The following is a 15,997-nucleotide window of genomic DNA, read 5'->3' as shown; positions in this document are numbered from 1 at the left end:
TTTGGATTAAATCGATATTAAAGCTAGGGGAAGGTAATGTATTTCAGAAGCTTTTAGGTAGGCGGTGGTAGTTTTCTGGTTGAATACTTCTAGTCTAGAATCTAGTTTCTCCAAAGTTGCCTACTCCAGCTTTAAGATATTCTAAATCATGACAATATCTTACATACGTAAACATTTTGATTTACCAGTTATTTTTTTAATAAATAATTACCTCACATTTGATAGATTTGAGTTATCATTAAATCATTTTACTTGATAAATCCTAATTTTGATTTTTCATATTTTTGATCTCACAATTTTGACAGTGTATCTTTTAACTTTATTTATTCATATTCCTCCTGGAGTTAATGGACTTCTGTACATTTTTCTGTAGAATTTCAAAGTATATTTTCACATTGAGGGCTTTGTGATTGTTCAGCATAAAGAGGAATCCTGTTTGCTTCAAGTAAACCTAAATGTTAGCAGAAATAAGATGCTAACACCTAAACAGTAAATACCAGAAGCATCAGTGTGAACATCTGCAACAGTGTGCTATCACAGAGACACAAACATGAGTGGAAATCCTTGTTTATTAATGATTAAAGCCAGACAGACAGATGGGTCGCTGCTCAGAATCAAATAACTTCAATTTGAAATTAGTCATTAACACTCTTTATACAGTATACACACACACACACACACACACACACACACACACCCACCCCGGTACAAATGCTCCCACTAAAAACAAACATCAGAAACAGTCTTAGCAGAGAATGTGTGCAAACCTTTAAGAGCAGAAGGGGAGGAGGAGAAGGAGCGGGTATTTAAAGGGGCCAGAGATGTAGGTAATGCTACAACTTATGGTAAAGTTCATTTAAAAATTCAAACCTAGACTTTGTGGTTCAAAAGACAAGTAATTTAAGTCAACTGAGCAATAACATTGTGGATCCGAACTCATTCAAAATAAACATCCATTTGTTATTTCATTTTCAATTAACTGGGGAGTACTGCTTCTTGAATTACCTCCCATGCGGACCGTACACAGACACATTTCATAACAATATTGCTATTAAAATGCACAGATCGATCAATCAATCCGTTCAAGTAATTGACATTAGTTCCAGTTCTTATCACGCAGATGTGTGATTTCACAATAAATAAACAGGACATCTATCCACTTTTAAAGTGCTGTATTTTTGTGATCTGTCTTAGAGCGAGACTATATAACTTTTGAAGAAGAAGAAGACATTACTTGGTCTGGTATGACCAGTTGCTTATGGTGGCTAATGGTAGCTAATGTCAGCAAACTTGCAAAGAATCTCAACTCGAAAGCTGCGAAGTCTCACTTTAAATGAGTTCCACTTCATTAACTTTTAAAATAAGAAACAAAAAATTAATACAAAGAAGACAGATGACTTAAAAAAAAAAAAGCATTATAGAGAGGATGGTGTGCGGTAGCAAACATTCACAAAGTATAAAGACAGTAAATAAGGAAAAGAACATAGCAATGAATACTGTTAGTTAGAGAAGCCGCATCAAATGTTTAAATAAAACACGAAAACGTCAAACACACAGTAAGACGAATGCTGTTTTGCTTAGTCAGTACCAGCACATGCTAACAAAAAGACAGACATCTGACTATACTGTAAGTACAATCTTCAGAGTCACAAAAGGCATTTAACAGTACTCCTGCAGTGTATATGGCATAACAAGCAGTGTTTGAGGCCTACACAGTGTGACAGGAGGGGTGGGAGACAGGTAGAGAGAGAAAAGATAAAATCATAAAGCTTGTAATCATCTCCTGGTGAGAACGAGCACTAACTTATGTTGTTACAGCTCCACTTCCTCTGGGCGTCTGTCAATAGCGCCCATTTTCTTCCGAGGCGACATGTAGGGCTGTGAATCCCTTCTAGCGTTACAGTGATGCATGCTTTTCAAATTTCAGAGTCTACATCCCTCTTTCTCTTTATTTCTCCCCCTCCTGTTGAGCGACCCCGGACATTCCTCCTGATACTTCATGCACAAAGAGAAAGAAAGTCGCAAGCCTTTGCTTTCAGGAGGATGTCCTATTCTGCTCAGCGGGTAGAGCAAGACAACAATTGTGCTCAAGGTAACTAAGGTTAAAAAATGTCTGCACTTGTTCTGTAAGGTCCTTTGGATACAAGCATCCAATTCCACAGCCTGGCAATTAACTCAAGCACTTCCAACCTTCTGATGCATTTCCAGTTCAAGGATGTCCATGCACTGAAATCCGTGGGGTGGGGCGGGTTATTTATTAGTAAACAGTCATGTCATTGTCAGGTGGAGTCATTACTGCTCAGTGGGACACACGTTGCGGTCTTTGCAGCAGAAATAATGCACCACCACGCCGTTGGGATACCTGGCAAATGCACTGAAAGAGAAAGATAAACAAATAGACAATTTAACTGTTGGTAGGATTATTACTCACTGCATCACAGCAGATTAACAAGACTTTAATTAAATTTTTTAAGAGCAAACTAAAAATGAACAGGATATTAAATGAACAGCTGCTCAGGGAATAAAATTGTGTTCTAGTTAATAAAACCACAACAGCAGACAAAAAAAAGCTGATAAAAAGAGAAATAAGACATAAAATGGAGGATGCTGTTACTATACACAGACAGTATCATATTTTGATTATGTGCAGTGAAATGTGGGAGTGGCATATTCAAGAGGATAATCTAAAAGGCTAATGTATGTATGTATGTATGTATGTATGTATGTATGTATGTATGTATGTATGTATGTATGTATGTATGTATGTATGTATGTATGTATGTATGTATGTATGTATGTATGTATGAAGTGCATATTTTCATAATTATGCCAAAAAAGTTTGCTTTTGAGAAAAAGAAAATGAAATTCCTAAACTGAGAGAGTCTTACCTGTTTCCTATTTTCTTCTTGCAGACTCTGCAGGTCTTCTCCTCTGTAATGACACATTTAACCTGCTGGTGGAAAATGCGCTCCTCCTGCACCTGAAACATGAGATCATGTCAGGTGAGCAGAAACAGACAGCACAGTAAATCAGATTTAACATCTTGTTTCTGTGTGCTGCAAAATAACAAGGTACAAAACCTTCATCTCTAACCCTAAAACCCACCTCACTTCAAGATTCAAAAACACATCATGACAGAAGGAGACAAAATATCATGTAATGGATTCCCCTCGTTTTGGAGCAACATCATTAGTTCTAGCTCTCACTCTCAGAGTCACCTGCTGATTAAACACTGAGCTCTACATCATTACTTCTCAACCTGGGGGATTGAGCCCCTACAATGGAGTTTCAAAATGACTCTAAGGGGTTGAGAGATGATTACAGACAAAGATAAGATAATAATAAAAAAACAACAACAACACTGCAAGATAAACCTTTTAAACTTTTTAAAGTTTATTGATGACAGTTTAATAGGAAGGAAAAAGGCTCTTCAGGGAAATATCAGAAACACTCATGAAGAAAACAATCTTGCGCTGAACATGTCATGAGCAAACAGCTTGTTGTTAGTAGTTTGAAGAGTAAGGACCACACCAGCAAAAACAAGACCAAAGTGACATTTGCGGGTACGCTTACCTGCTGTTTTAAGATGCTGCAGCTGAGCAGCATATCTGCTATCTAGCAGATAATCTGATGTCAGCAGTGCACTTTTCCCTTGTGACTGTTTGTTTGTTGGCTCAAACAACAAGCTAAGGATGCAGGACAAGACATGTTTCTTATTTGTAAGCTACAGTGGGTGGTTGTTCAAAGTCGGGCTGCTGTCTTCCTGTGATAGATCACCGACATTACTGCAAATTACATATGCAAAGGTTTGATTGGCTGTGTGGAAACAAGTTCTCCATCTACGTAGACAGAGAACTAACAGTTTCTGGTTTTCTTTCTCAAAGGAGAACAGAGTACATATGACTCACAGAGCAGATATGTATCTTGAAGCAGACAATTTAATTTCATTTGGACTCAAATGAAAACAATTTGACAAGGAAAATCAATTTTCAATTGAACTGCTCTCAACTAACAGATATGCACCCTGTGACCAGGGGAAAGTACACAATGCTTTGTAATAAGGGGTCACAAGAGGCCGGGAACCTCTGCACACGGCAACCGCAACATCATCTTTGATTTTCTGTTGATGAGTTCATGTGAATGGTTCTCTTTTATCTGTTAAGTTGGCTGTCACTGCGACTGTACAACTCATCAGATCCTATGAGCTAGAGCATTTTATCTCTAAAAAACCCAACTATTGTATAAGGTTTCATGGGCACAGGTAGAACCACTACTGTGCTACATCCCCTTGAAATTATGTGACATACAGCCCATTTAATAATAATAATATTATTAAGACAGAGTTACAAATTCAATCCAAACAGAAATACACACTCAAACTGAATTTATCCATAAAGAATAAACACTCACCGGCTACTTTATCAGGTACACATTGCTAGTACCGGGTTAGACCCCCTTTTGCTTTCAAAAAACTGTCTTAATTCTTCGTGGCATACTTTCAACAAGGTGTTGGAAGCAGGGTGCGAACTATGGGGCGCTTAGCTTCCCTAAATGAGACATCAGCTCCCCTGAAAGCATGATTTGTGATATTTTGGGGGGTCTCTAAAATACTGACAGCATGCTTTATTGTCATTAAGTTTTATATTTCTCTATCATCATGGATCCATGCGTAAATTCAGGAGCGTCAGACTTCATCCAGCCAGAGGGAACGATCACCGACCGTCCGCAGCGGGCCAGTCGCTCTGCAATATCCTGTCCCTGGTCCGCCTCACTCCGTATCCTGAACGGGTTGTGTACCTAGTTTGGCCGACGCGCTGTGAACGGTTCGTGATCGTTCCGTCTGGCAGGATAAATATAACTCATGTTCCATGCAGTACTACATCTGGGGGTTCTCCACAGCACCACGCAACTTTTCAAAATTCTTCCCGCTCACGGAGAAAAGAAAGGTCAGGTCGCAAACAGCTGTTGTGTGAAGCGTAATTGTAGCAAAATGGCTATATATGATAATATTAACAAGTGTATTTTTTTATTATTATAATAATGAGACAAACATGTCTGATACTTTCACAGCCATGGTACATGCTTGCAGCTAATAATGATTCCGCAGTACGAATCAGTCTGCTAGCTCTCCTATTAGCTAGCCTCCTTACATGCTTGCTAATAACCTTTTTTAAGGTTAAGAGAAAGAGAGAGCGAGAGCGGAGGTGTGGCGCGAATACATACGATGCACTCAGCTATGCAATCAAATACGATTATAAATATGCCAAGTAAAAAATAAAAATAGAAAATCAATATGTAGGAGCCATTTATGTTTATTGTTGGCATGATATTTAATTTTGTTTGGATGTATTTATATTAGTATTTTGGACACTGGGTGGCAGTGATTAGATTCACATGGTTGTATATAGGGGGCACAGGTAAGTGGTAGGCACAGGTAGGGGGAGCGCACACAGTTCTCACCAGACCACAGAGCCAGACCACGGATCACAGACCACAGATTAGAGACCACAGATCAGAATACATACAGAAACAACTGGAAACAAGATAACAAATTTACCAGTATGTTCTTCTGTTTGTACTTTTTACTACTGCAATAAACCACAAACCTTAACTGCAATAATCTCTGGAAAATCTTGTGTGTCTGTGTAAAAACTTCACGCCTACTTGTGTATGATGGCAAAGCTAAGGAAACTGGAAATAAGGCTAGAGGTACAGCAAAGCAAAGATTGCCATTATACAATATGTGGTGGTCAGCGTTGATATTGAGGCGGGCCGCCACAAATAAATCAATGTATTGGAAACTGGTACTCCATATTCACATGTTGGCGTGTTTATCGGCCAGTACTAGGGCTAATGTTAGTGTATTCATTATAAAATCAGATAATAGTATACGATATCTCACCACTAGTATAATATTAATTCCAGTTGTATAGCAGTTTTATTTCTGTGGGTTGTTTATATTCATTAAATCCTTGTGTAAGAAAAATTATCTGCATGGTGAACAGTCTAATTAGTTAAGGCTAAGTCAATAATCATTAATGCAGAGTGTTCAACCTTTTAAAAGTTTGTTGTAGCACGTCAGCCTTTTTCTTAAGTCCCGCCCCATCCAGACTGTGATTGGTAGGTTCACGAAGTTACTTTGACAAGCTACTTTCTGCACACAGCTGCATGAAAGGAACAAGCTCCTACCTGCTCTGTCTCTGCTGACAGAGATGTTGTTGGAGTAAACGAGAAAGAGAAAAAGAGAGTGTGACTGAGCAAGAAACCGGACAAGATTAAAGTCCTGGTACGCCAAAGAGCAAAATGTAGAAGTAATGGTACTGACCCACCTCAATCAGAATCACAAATACTTTATTGATCCCAGAGGGAAAATTCTTTTAAAGAGCTGCCTATAATCAAAATTTATTCCACTTATCTGTGAAGCCGTAGTCTACCGATGTATTGCATTCCAACAAAAATGGCCCTTGTTATGTTGGCAGGTCCAGACGATCCAATCCAGTAAAACATTTAGTCCAAAACACATTATTATATCAATAAATACATACGGAACTACTTTACAGTTAGCGTGTAAACAACAACAAAAAAAAGTGTCGACACGCTGACCTTTTGAGTGACACCCTAATTGATCCAGAACAAACAGCCAATGAATGTCCAGGTAGCCAGGAAGTGCCAGTCCCCTTTCTTTCTTGTGTACACCGAGCTACCAATTGTGCTGAGGACTGGCGCTTCACACATACATATCACGCGCCAGTTAAAAAATATGCAAGTATATTAGCTTCATATCGCCATGTGATTGGCTGATTAGCCATTTGTGTTAACAAGCAATTGAACAGGTGTACCTAATAAAGTGGCCGTTGAGTGTGTATATCTATATGGTTCTGACAATTTGTCCTTCCTGAGGGCGTTGGCTCAACCTCTCTGTGTCACACATCTATCATGCTAAAGTGTCCTTGTCTTTCTCAGATGAAGGGAAGCAGTTTTGTAGCTGACCCTGCCTATAAACATACTCTCCATCTGTGGGGATCAATATGTATCAGATTATTTTTAAGAGGACAGAGAGACTGTCACAGCAAAGTAATTAATTATCACTACTTTTTCTTAAGAAGGGGTTTTCTTTGACTTTAGGTGAACTAACATTTTAATCTAATTTACATGAACCACCAGGTAAACTCTCCAGGACTTACCCTCAGGAACTCAGCCTGCAGCAGACTCTTCAGCACCTGGTTGCAACGTTTCCTCTGCGCCTTCTCCTCCAGCACGCTCTCCAGGAAAACCCGGATCTCTCGGATCTGGGTGTTTGCTGGGAGCAGATTCATGGCCTGGAAAAAACAAACACGTTGGCTTGTTAAAAACAGTTGACCTGACATTTTATTTAACAAACACCTTCATTATGAGAGAGGAAACTTTGTGGAATAGATGGCGGAAATGTCTCCTTTCTGAACCAAATTACACTCATTTGCAAAGTATAATTGATCAAAATGAGCATTTTATCTAGCATGTGGTAATGTTCACGTTGTGGTGCTGAATTCAGAAGGAACACTGTTAAAGACTTCTAAGAGTAATTTCCACATTCATTAGACTTATAATTAAAAAAATGAACACAACTCATTAAAGCTGGGGTAGGCAACATTGGAGAAACCAGCAAGAGACATTAATTTAGCACATATAGCCTAGTTAAACTTAGACAACTTAGAGGAAGAGTTCAGTTTCTGCTGAAAAACAACTGAGGAATGAAAACATTTAATTAAATAAGACAAGTTTGGAAAAATAATTTTAGCCCATTTCTTGATTTTGCAAAAAAAGCGACACTTAGACACAAATTTTGCACACAGCCTTAGAGGAGTATGGGAAAGTACCCACATTTTTTGTTAATCGGACAGACCTCTGTGGAGCTATGACGTCACTTCCTGTTTCGACCGTAACCTACAGGAAGTTGTTTCTTTATAACTTGAGCATTTATTGGATCATCAAAATACTTTTAATAACTTTTGATCATGATGGTTCATAGATTCTACATGCAAAGTTTCGTGCAGATCTGCCTCTCCGACCAGGAGGAGTTCGGAAAAGTAGGTTTTGTCTTGCTTTGCTTGATGCAGCTGAGAGCTGCTAAACTTGGGGGAGAGGAGCAGGGAGCAGCGCTACAACCTTTGGACACAAACACCCGTAGTCGGACTGGATTCTGCTCTGACAACTACGCCGTTTACTCGCGGGAGGAGCTCGGAGTTAGTTTTTGGGATTACAACGTTGATTTATCTTCACTGGAGCTTCTCAGCAGCTAGTTTCCATGCACATCCTGTGTTGTTGTTAGCGTTGTTAGCGCTGTCGGACTACGACTTCATATAAAAACCAGACAAAACTGGACATTACTTGGAGAAAAGAAAGCGAGAAGGTTGAACTACCAGGTGAGTTCAGAAAACATGTGTCTGAAACTTTATTCGAGCTATCATTGTACTTTACTGTGACCAAGTTAGCCCTGAGAGAATAGCCCTGATCGATCCAAACTCCATTCAGAAAACCAACATTTTAGAAGTTGTTGTCCTGCTGTCTTGCTGACAGACCTGACAAAGCATGAATTCATATGTTTAACAAATCTGCAAAAGAAGTTTACCTTATTTATAGCTCCACCTGCTGGTTGATGTGTCATTTTTTGAATCTGAGGTGTCGGCAGCAGTTTATACCAGCCCTGTAAATTTCACTTAAAATGGTATTACGTGTTTACGGTTTAGGCTGCAGTATGACTTTTACTTATGGAAGAATATACTAAATAGTGGGCTCTAATGGGTTTGAGCCACGCATGTAAAGCAGCTCCCTTGGGCTTGGATCCTTAATATGCAAGCCTCTGTGGAGGTTTAGCAGAACAAAGATAAAAATTCCTCTTCATCAACATCAACTATTGTGCTGAATTGTGTTACGGCCACCGCCGTTATTTGTGTATGTGTATCTGTGTATGTGTATCTGTGTTGTGCAGCTGTGTTGTGCAGCTGTGTGTTAGGTTAAGCAGGATGTGTGAACCCTTGCCGAGGATTGGCTGGCGCAAGACCTGCCTACTTCCTGGTTCCGGCCGGTGATGTGATTGGTGCGGCGTCTGGCAACCTCCTCCAATCTTCTACCGCCTTCCAGATCATCCCCTGTTTAAATAGCTGCCTACCTGTGTGAACTTGGCAGTTGTGATTTTGCCCTTGATCTACTCGCCTCTTTTGTATTGTGTTCTATTGTGGTTATCGTGTTAACTGCTGTAGGAGCTTTTGTTCAAGTGATAAGTGTTAGATCTTAGTGTCGGTGTGTTACCTTAACTTGTGAATTGTGTTAAGGAAGCAGGGCAAGTACCTTAGTGGGGGATTACTGATATCTACCAGACACCTGCAGTTAGCCTTAGAGGGTGCTGCACAGTTTGTATTTTGTTTCTTGCTGAACAGGTCTGAGAGTTTTGTTTAGTTTGATTTTGAAGCAGCAAGTGGTTGGAGAGACCTCTTTAGGTTATATTTGTTTCTTTGATTTAAGCAGCATCCACCAGCCCTTTTACGTTCTGTTTGTAAACCTTGGCAATAATAAATAACTTGCACTTTTACCAAAAACATTCTGGTTCATGTTGCTTCCCTTTTCCCCACGAGCCGGGTCATAACAAGTGCTGTTGAACATGGAGCTGGACAGGAAAAGACTGAGGTAGTGCCGGGCAGCTCCTACTTACTTGGGAGGTCCCACTTGTCAAAAACTACTTGTAAGCTAACCAACATGAGTTTTGAGACTAGAATTAAATGCTTTGTCAGATTGACAGAGAATTTTCATTTATCGAGCCTAAATGTCTGATAAATTAGCTGTTTCCAGGTTCTCAAATGTAAAGATAGTCTGCTTTCCCCTGTGTATCATTAAAACATTTTATATCTTTGGGTGTTGGGCTTTCAGTAAGACAAACCATCAACATAAAAACAGGTCACACCGGTTCTGGAAACTTGGTTTAAATCTGTTTCACCATTTTTAGATTTATATTTATATAACAATATACTGACATATTGATATTAATTGATAATGAAAATAATTATAAGTTGCGGTTCTAAACAAGAAATTGTTAAAAAAAAAAGATAAAAAATTGACTAACAAGTATACAAAACAACTGCTTCATGTTGGAGGTTTTGTACATTCTTGTCGCTCTTATGCTCTCTTGGCGAGGCAGAGTCTTGGAGGGAGGCCAGGGGAAATGGCAAAGGGGGCACAATGGCACAGAACAAAAGATGGAGAGCTCTTAGATGTGGGAGGAAACCTAAACATTCATATAAACCTGCAGCACTTGCATGTGGTTGGACACAGACCAGCGGTGCCTCTCACACACAACCACATCCTCTTCAAAGCACAGATACAACACAGTCTGTGTGCATTTTACAACAATATTTAGATTAATGTATATTATATTAGAATATAATTACAGACGCATTCATATGTAAGCATGTTGCAGCTGATCAAGGTGGAGCGACTACTTTATATACATATATCTATAATAATACATCATAATTTATTAGTTGAATGTATATCTTGAAATCTTTAACTATCGCTGTCAGTTAAATATGCTGCAGTAAAAAGCACAATATTTGCATCCCAATTTTAGCAGAGTAGGAGTACCTCCAAATTGCACTTAAGCAAGTTCCACCACTGTTTTTGTGTTAAAATGAAGGCGTTTCAAAGACTGTGCCTCTGTTCCTTTGTGATAAGATACAGAAAAAAGAATATACAATCTGCTGAGTGATTGTTTTCACCTCGATGTGGAGTGTGTGGGAACATTTTTGCAGCTGGAAGTTGGATTGTATTGAAAAAAACACAGGTTTATAAAGCATTCTTTAAGGGATATCTTCTTTACTAGACAGCAGTCAGTGGATTGCAAGAAGGTCTGACAAGAAAAATAGGTCACGAGCTACTTTTGAGAAGAACAGCCTTTATTCAATTAACTCTTCGCTATTTTGGTTCTGGGTTCAGGGTAGTCGAAACAGGTATGTGAAAGGAATTTCATCAAAGTTATTCTCATTTCAATGCAGACGCCTCTCGAGGGAGTTCAGCGCCCTGCTGGAAATCTTTTTTCGGTTTGCCGGATCTTTTCTTTCACAAAGGCAGCAGCTTGATTACCCCCGATAGTGCAAAATCCCTCTCGCTTGGCTCTAAAAACAAACTAAATCAAATCTTTAAACGAGCTGTGTTCAGTCGCTGCTTTAATTTCACACCAAATGTCAAATGACTAATTTTGTGCGAGCGCGTCATCGTTAATCATGTTATTCTATCTCAGTTTAACACAGCCTAAACAAGCAACTCTTATCAGTTTCACTTTCACTGTCACGTTTTGAGTCTGAATTAGTAATGATTACTAAATTTGTGAGATGGCATCAAAAATCAACTTATAAGGATAAAGCCTGGGTTGAATTAGAAGCTAATTCTTGCTTTCTGGTTTAATGAGCACTTTGAAGTACCAGATGGAGTTTGCAGAGTAAGAAAGAATTAAAGTGCATGAATATTATACACATGTCAAGTACTTTTCTGTGACTGACAACTTCCTTGGCATCGACAGTCTTGATGCAGTAAACATATGTTGTACTCCAAGGAGATAAAACTAGAGCTGTTTGTGATTATCACCAGACTGGGGTTTGTTCTTACGTCACCCTGGTCAGTGCTGCTCTGTTGTTGTTTACCTTGGTGGTGTTGAGTTTACTGTGGTGCAGTTCCAGGACGTGCAGGGCCGCCTGGAGGTTGGCTTGAGGCTCCGACAGCTCCATCGCGATGGGCCCCAGGCAGTGGACGTCAGGAGGTGACAGGTACATTCGCAGCAGAGACAGATAAACCTAAAGGGAAGAAATACAGCTGTTAATACTTTGTTTAGTACACATTTTATTGGAGACACACAGGACTGCAAAACGTCACGTAAGACAATACAAGACAGCAAATAATAACAATAACTATAATTTTAATGAATTAAAACAGTGAGATAAAACAAGATATAATATTTGCCAAGTTAAAGAGAAAAAAAAAGACATCAATTAGGTAAGGAATTGATTGAAAATTAATTGAAAATTTCATAAAACGTTATTTATAGTTTGACATGTAGGGAAATATGGTTTACAGAAGTGTAAAAAATGATCGTAGATTAAAAAAAGAAAGCATATAACGTGTAACCATGCTGGTAAGTGGATTTTGGTTCTTCGGACAGAGCCGGGCTAGCTGTTTCCAATCTTTATGCTAAGAAAAGCAAAGTGTCTGCTGGCTGTAGCTTCATATTTAACGTACAGATATGGAAGTGGTATCAATCTTCTCATCTATATCTCAGCAAGAAAGCAATAAAACATATTTTCTAAAATGTCAAACTATTCATTTATATCCAGCCTATAATAATGGGTTTTAACAGTAGACTTCACAAAGAGGCATCAAATATTCACTGTTCAAACAGGGTTAGTCTTATTTCTTTCTGACCTTAACAGGAACAGCAATAATTTATTAATTTCCCCCTCAAATCCAATGCTTATTGATTCATTTCATTACTTTAATGTTGCTCTTGTTTGGTCGCATAGTCACAACATTTTATACACATAGCAGACAATGTTAGCTGTCATTTTTGAGATTAGGTTTTTTAGAGAACTAACAATGTGTCTGTCATTGGGTGCTTAAGCCATAAATAATCCATTATATTTGTATAGCAATTTCTGAACACAAAAGCACTTAACAGAAGGCAGCAGAGCGTACGAAAAGAAAAAAAGTGGTCAAACAAAATACACACAATAGAGCTATAAAAAAAATCCAAGTGGACACAACAAACACAATAAAATTCAAGAGGCAAAGAAAAGGATTATTTTTCTGAAAAATTACTAAAATCAGCAACAAATAAACCAAATACATTGAAAGCTACTTACATCTTTATTCCCTTCAACTAAACTGTCGTAATGCCGGTGACAGTATCTGCAGAGCACACAGAGAAGATAAAACATGAATGCTCTGCTTATTTCTATGATGTTGACAATTTGACCTTATTTGATAAACATGCTCACATCCCTGCAAAAAGATAATCAGGATGTGCACACAATTAAGTGATTGGTTTCAGTTGTGGCCCTATTTTGCTAAATTGCAGAGCAAGCTTGCAACTTCATATGATTTCAGGTCAGAAACCACCTTGTTGCTTTCCCAAATTTACTGTTTTAGACTCTTTTACAGTCAGAATTGAATTGCTTATCATTAATCAAAACAACTGCAAATGGAGTTGGCAAACATTAGGCTGATAGTTGGTGTTAATTTCCCACCCAGTGATGCAGCACTCTGTGGTGTTTGCAGGAGTACTCACTCTTCAGCCATGCGAGTGTCTTTCAGGATGTGCACGTAGATGAAGAGCGCCTGCTCGTGTTTACCCATGCGACCCAGAAGCAGAGCCCGTTCCTCCAGCAGGCCTTGGAGATGGAAAGCAAGGTAAAAGGAGCAAGTTTCAACCTCCAGTTTAAACATGTATAACTTCACGAAAAGATTCCTCTATAACTCATCATGGCTCATGAAGTGAAATGTCAGCTTTATTAAAAAAACAAAACCCACATCTTTGTTTGTATTTATAAGCAAACAGAAAATATGTCTTCTTTGTCCACTGTATAAACCCACTTCTTACCATCAAAGGGGAAGTCACTGATGAGTCTGGCTGGCTCATAGCTGGTAGAAATATCCAGGAAAGACAGCAGCTTGTTCCTGAACTCTCCCAGATCACCTTCCTCCTTCCCCGCAGCAACAGCTGGAACTCCTAAAACAGCACAGAGGTTCTAATTATTGAGTCTAGAGCTGCAAAGACTGGTCGATAAAACAATTAGTTGATCAACAGATCATTACTCTGCAACTATTTTGATAATCAACTAATATTTCTAGTGATTTTTTAAAGCAAAAATGCCCAACATTCACTGGCTCCACGCTCCACAAAGTCCTTCTTCATTGTTCAGAATCCCAGTAATCTCAGAGAAATAATATCTTAATTTCACAGGCGGCGTCCTACAATATGCTTCATAACACGACATGAAGCAACAAGCTGCCACAGGGACCGATTAATTTATTTTATTAGTTTATTTCTCAGACAGAGTGCAAATTAATGAGGTTCATTTCAATATATGGTCCATGGATAATCATTAAAAAGCACAAACAGAGAGAGACGGATGGATTTCATAATAAGTCCTGACACAAGCTTTATTTGCAAAGCAGTGAGAGACAACTATCTGGATGAGTAACAAAGGCAAACTGAACCCATATGCAGTGATTGTAATGACATGCAAATCCTATGATAAATTAGAATTACGTTCTTTTGGTATTAGTAATGAAAGGATTTTGTTAAAGAGATATTAAAGCCCAGGGGTCACGTTGCCCTGGAGCTGCCCTTTATTTTCTAGCTTTGCTTCAGGTGGAAATCACTCAATGTATGTTTACATTTTTTAAAACATTCATTTCATCAGTTTCATAGTTTTTAAAGTGGTAAAACTGAGTTACTGTTAAACTGTCATGACTTTTTAAGGCCCATAGATCCTGTAAACTTCAATTAACTTTCAACTTTTCTCTTGTTCGTACCTTCTGGCAGTGAGTTGAGGTACTGCTTCATGAGGCCTTGAACCCTCTCCAGGTAGAGCTGGATCAGCACATTGTGAAACTCCGGGCCTTTATCGTCCCACACATAGATAATGTGCTCCAAATATGGGATGGCAAGCTCCTTAAAGCCCTCCTTCAGGAAGTTCAGCACCTTGTCTCTGGGCAAAGTTTCCACTTCTGTCAGGTCCTCTGTGAAAATCTGGACAGGAGGAGAGATTTTTTTAAACCTACAAGAGACCTTTCTCTGTGTTGAGTAGACATAAAATAGAGTTAGACTTTATAAAGAAAGGTCTATTGTCATTTTCTGCTCTTGTGCTGACTGTCATTGTGATCAGTGGAGGTTTTATGAATTAAAAATGTAAAAAAAAAAAAAAACCAACAAGTTTCCATCTACAACCAAACAGCAATTATTGCAAGACAGAAAACAATTTACAACATGCATAGGCATATAAAATAAAACAAATAACTGAACCCTTATTTGACTAAAATCTGTGTCCTACCTTCAGGCCATCCTCAGGACAGATCTTCAACACCCAGGGAGAAAACTCAAAGATTATTCCCAAATTCTCCACTCCTGTGTGTGAGGGATTACAACAGATACATTTAACTTCACCAAAGAAGCTCAGACGACAACAAGCAAGGACGGAGACACACAGCACACGCAGCACACGCTCGAGCCCATAATCAGTTTCAGAAAACGTCCTTTCAAGGTGATGCCGTGCTTTATAAAAAATAAGTTATTACAACAATGATTTAAAGTTATTGGTACAGCTATTGTTCGGGAATATGGCTGTGGAATATGATTTTTTTAAAAATCTTGGAATTGCAATATTTATTGAAATACATTATATACTTCCTCTGGAAAAGGCTTATTTTCCTAAATAAAAAAGACAGCAATGCAGTAAAGCTGCAACGATCCATAATTTATGGCAACTATATTTGTAATATTATATTATTATGTATTTCTTTCAGCAAAATAATTATTGTTAGTCAGACAAAAAAAAGACATCAAGATGTCACCTTGAACTGAAATTGTCACAGACGTTATTTTTACTGATTACTTGATCAATCACGAACATAATCAGCAGATTAATTAACAATGAAAATATGTGTTAGTTGCAGCCCTAAAAAGCAGTGAGTAGTGGATAAATGGAGTGATTTATTTAAAAAATAAATTATGAATATATATATATATATATATATATATATATATATATATATATATATATATATATATATATATATATATATATATATATATATATATATATATATATATATATATATATATATATATATATATATATATATATATATATATATATAATATATAAATATATAAATATATAAAGGTTTAAGACAGTAATGCTTACATATTAAAAAATTATTTGTGGTAGATCCTTCAACATCCCCCTTGTGACCA

The 15,997-nt window shown here is 38.0% G+C and overlaps 1 protein-coding gene across 2 annotated transcripts in view; it reads right to left on the bottom strand.

The window, feature by feature from the left end:
* Positions 1-551: 551 nt before the first annotated feature.
* vps39 (VPS39 subunit of HOPS complex) overlaps positions 552-15,997 on the bottom strand; it is a 29,641-nt gene continuing 14,195 nt past the window's right edge. For both annotated transcript variants that reach the window (XM_038728537.1, XM_038728538.1), the window contains exons 16-24: positions 15,075-15,148; positions 14,557-14,773; positions 13,619-13,747; positions 13,307-13,409; positions 12,882-12,927; positions 11,670-11,819; positions 7,185-7,319; positions 2,889-2,980; positions 552-2,374 (exon numbers count right to left, since the gene is read on the bottom strand). In XM_038728537.1, the coding sequence (XP_038584465.1) occupies positions 2,293-2,374; positions 2,889-2,980; positions 7,185-7,319; positions 11,670-11,819; positions 12,882-12,927; positions 13,307-13,409; positions 13,619-13,747; positions 14,557-14,773; positions 15,075-15,148 (1,028 nt within the window). In that variant the 3' untranslated portion in view covers positions 552-2,292. The remainder of the gene's footprint in view (positions 2,375-2,888; positions 2,981-7,184; positions 7,320-11,669; positions 11,820-12,881; positions 12,928-13,306; positions 13,410-13,618; positions 13,748-14,556; positions 14,774-15,074; positions 15,149-15,997) is intronic.

Source organism: Micropterus salmoides, unplaced genomic scaffold, assembly GCF_014851395.1.
Source record: "Micropterus salmoides isolate LMB-PRFRI ecotype aquatic unplaced genomic scaffold, ASM1485139v1 Ms_hic_scaffold_19, whole genome shotgun sequence".
Lineage (NCBI taxonomy): Eukaryota > Metazoa > Chordata > Actinopteri > Centrarchiformes > Centrarchidae > Micropterus > Micropterus salmoides.
The sequence above is the reverse complement of the archived record's forward strand: the minus strand, read 5'-3'. Positions and strand labels throughout refer to the sequence as shown.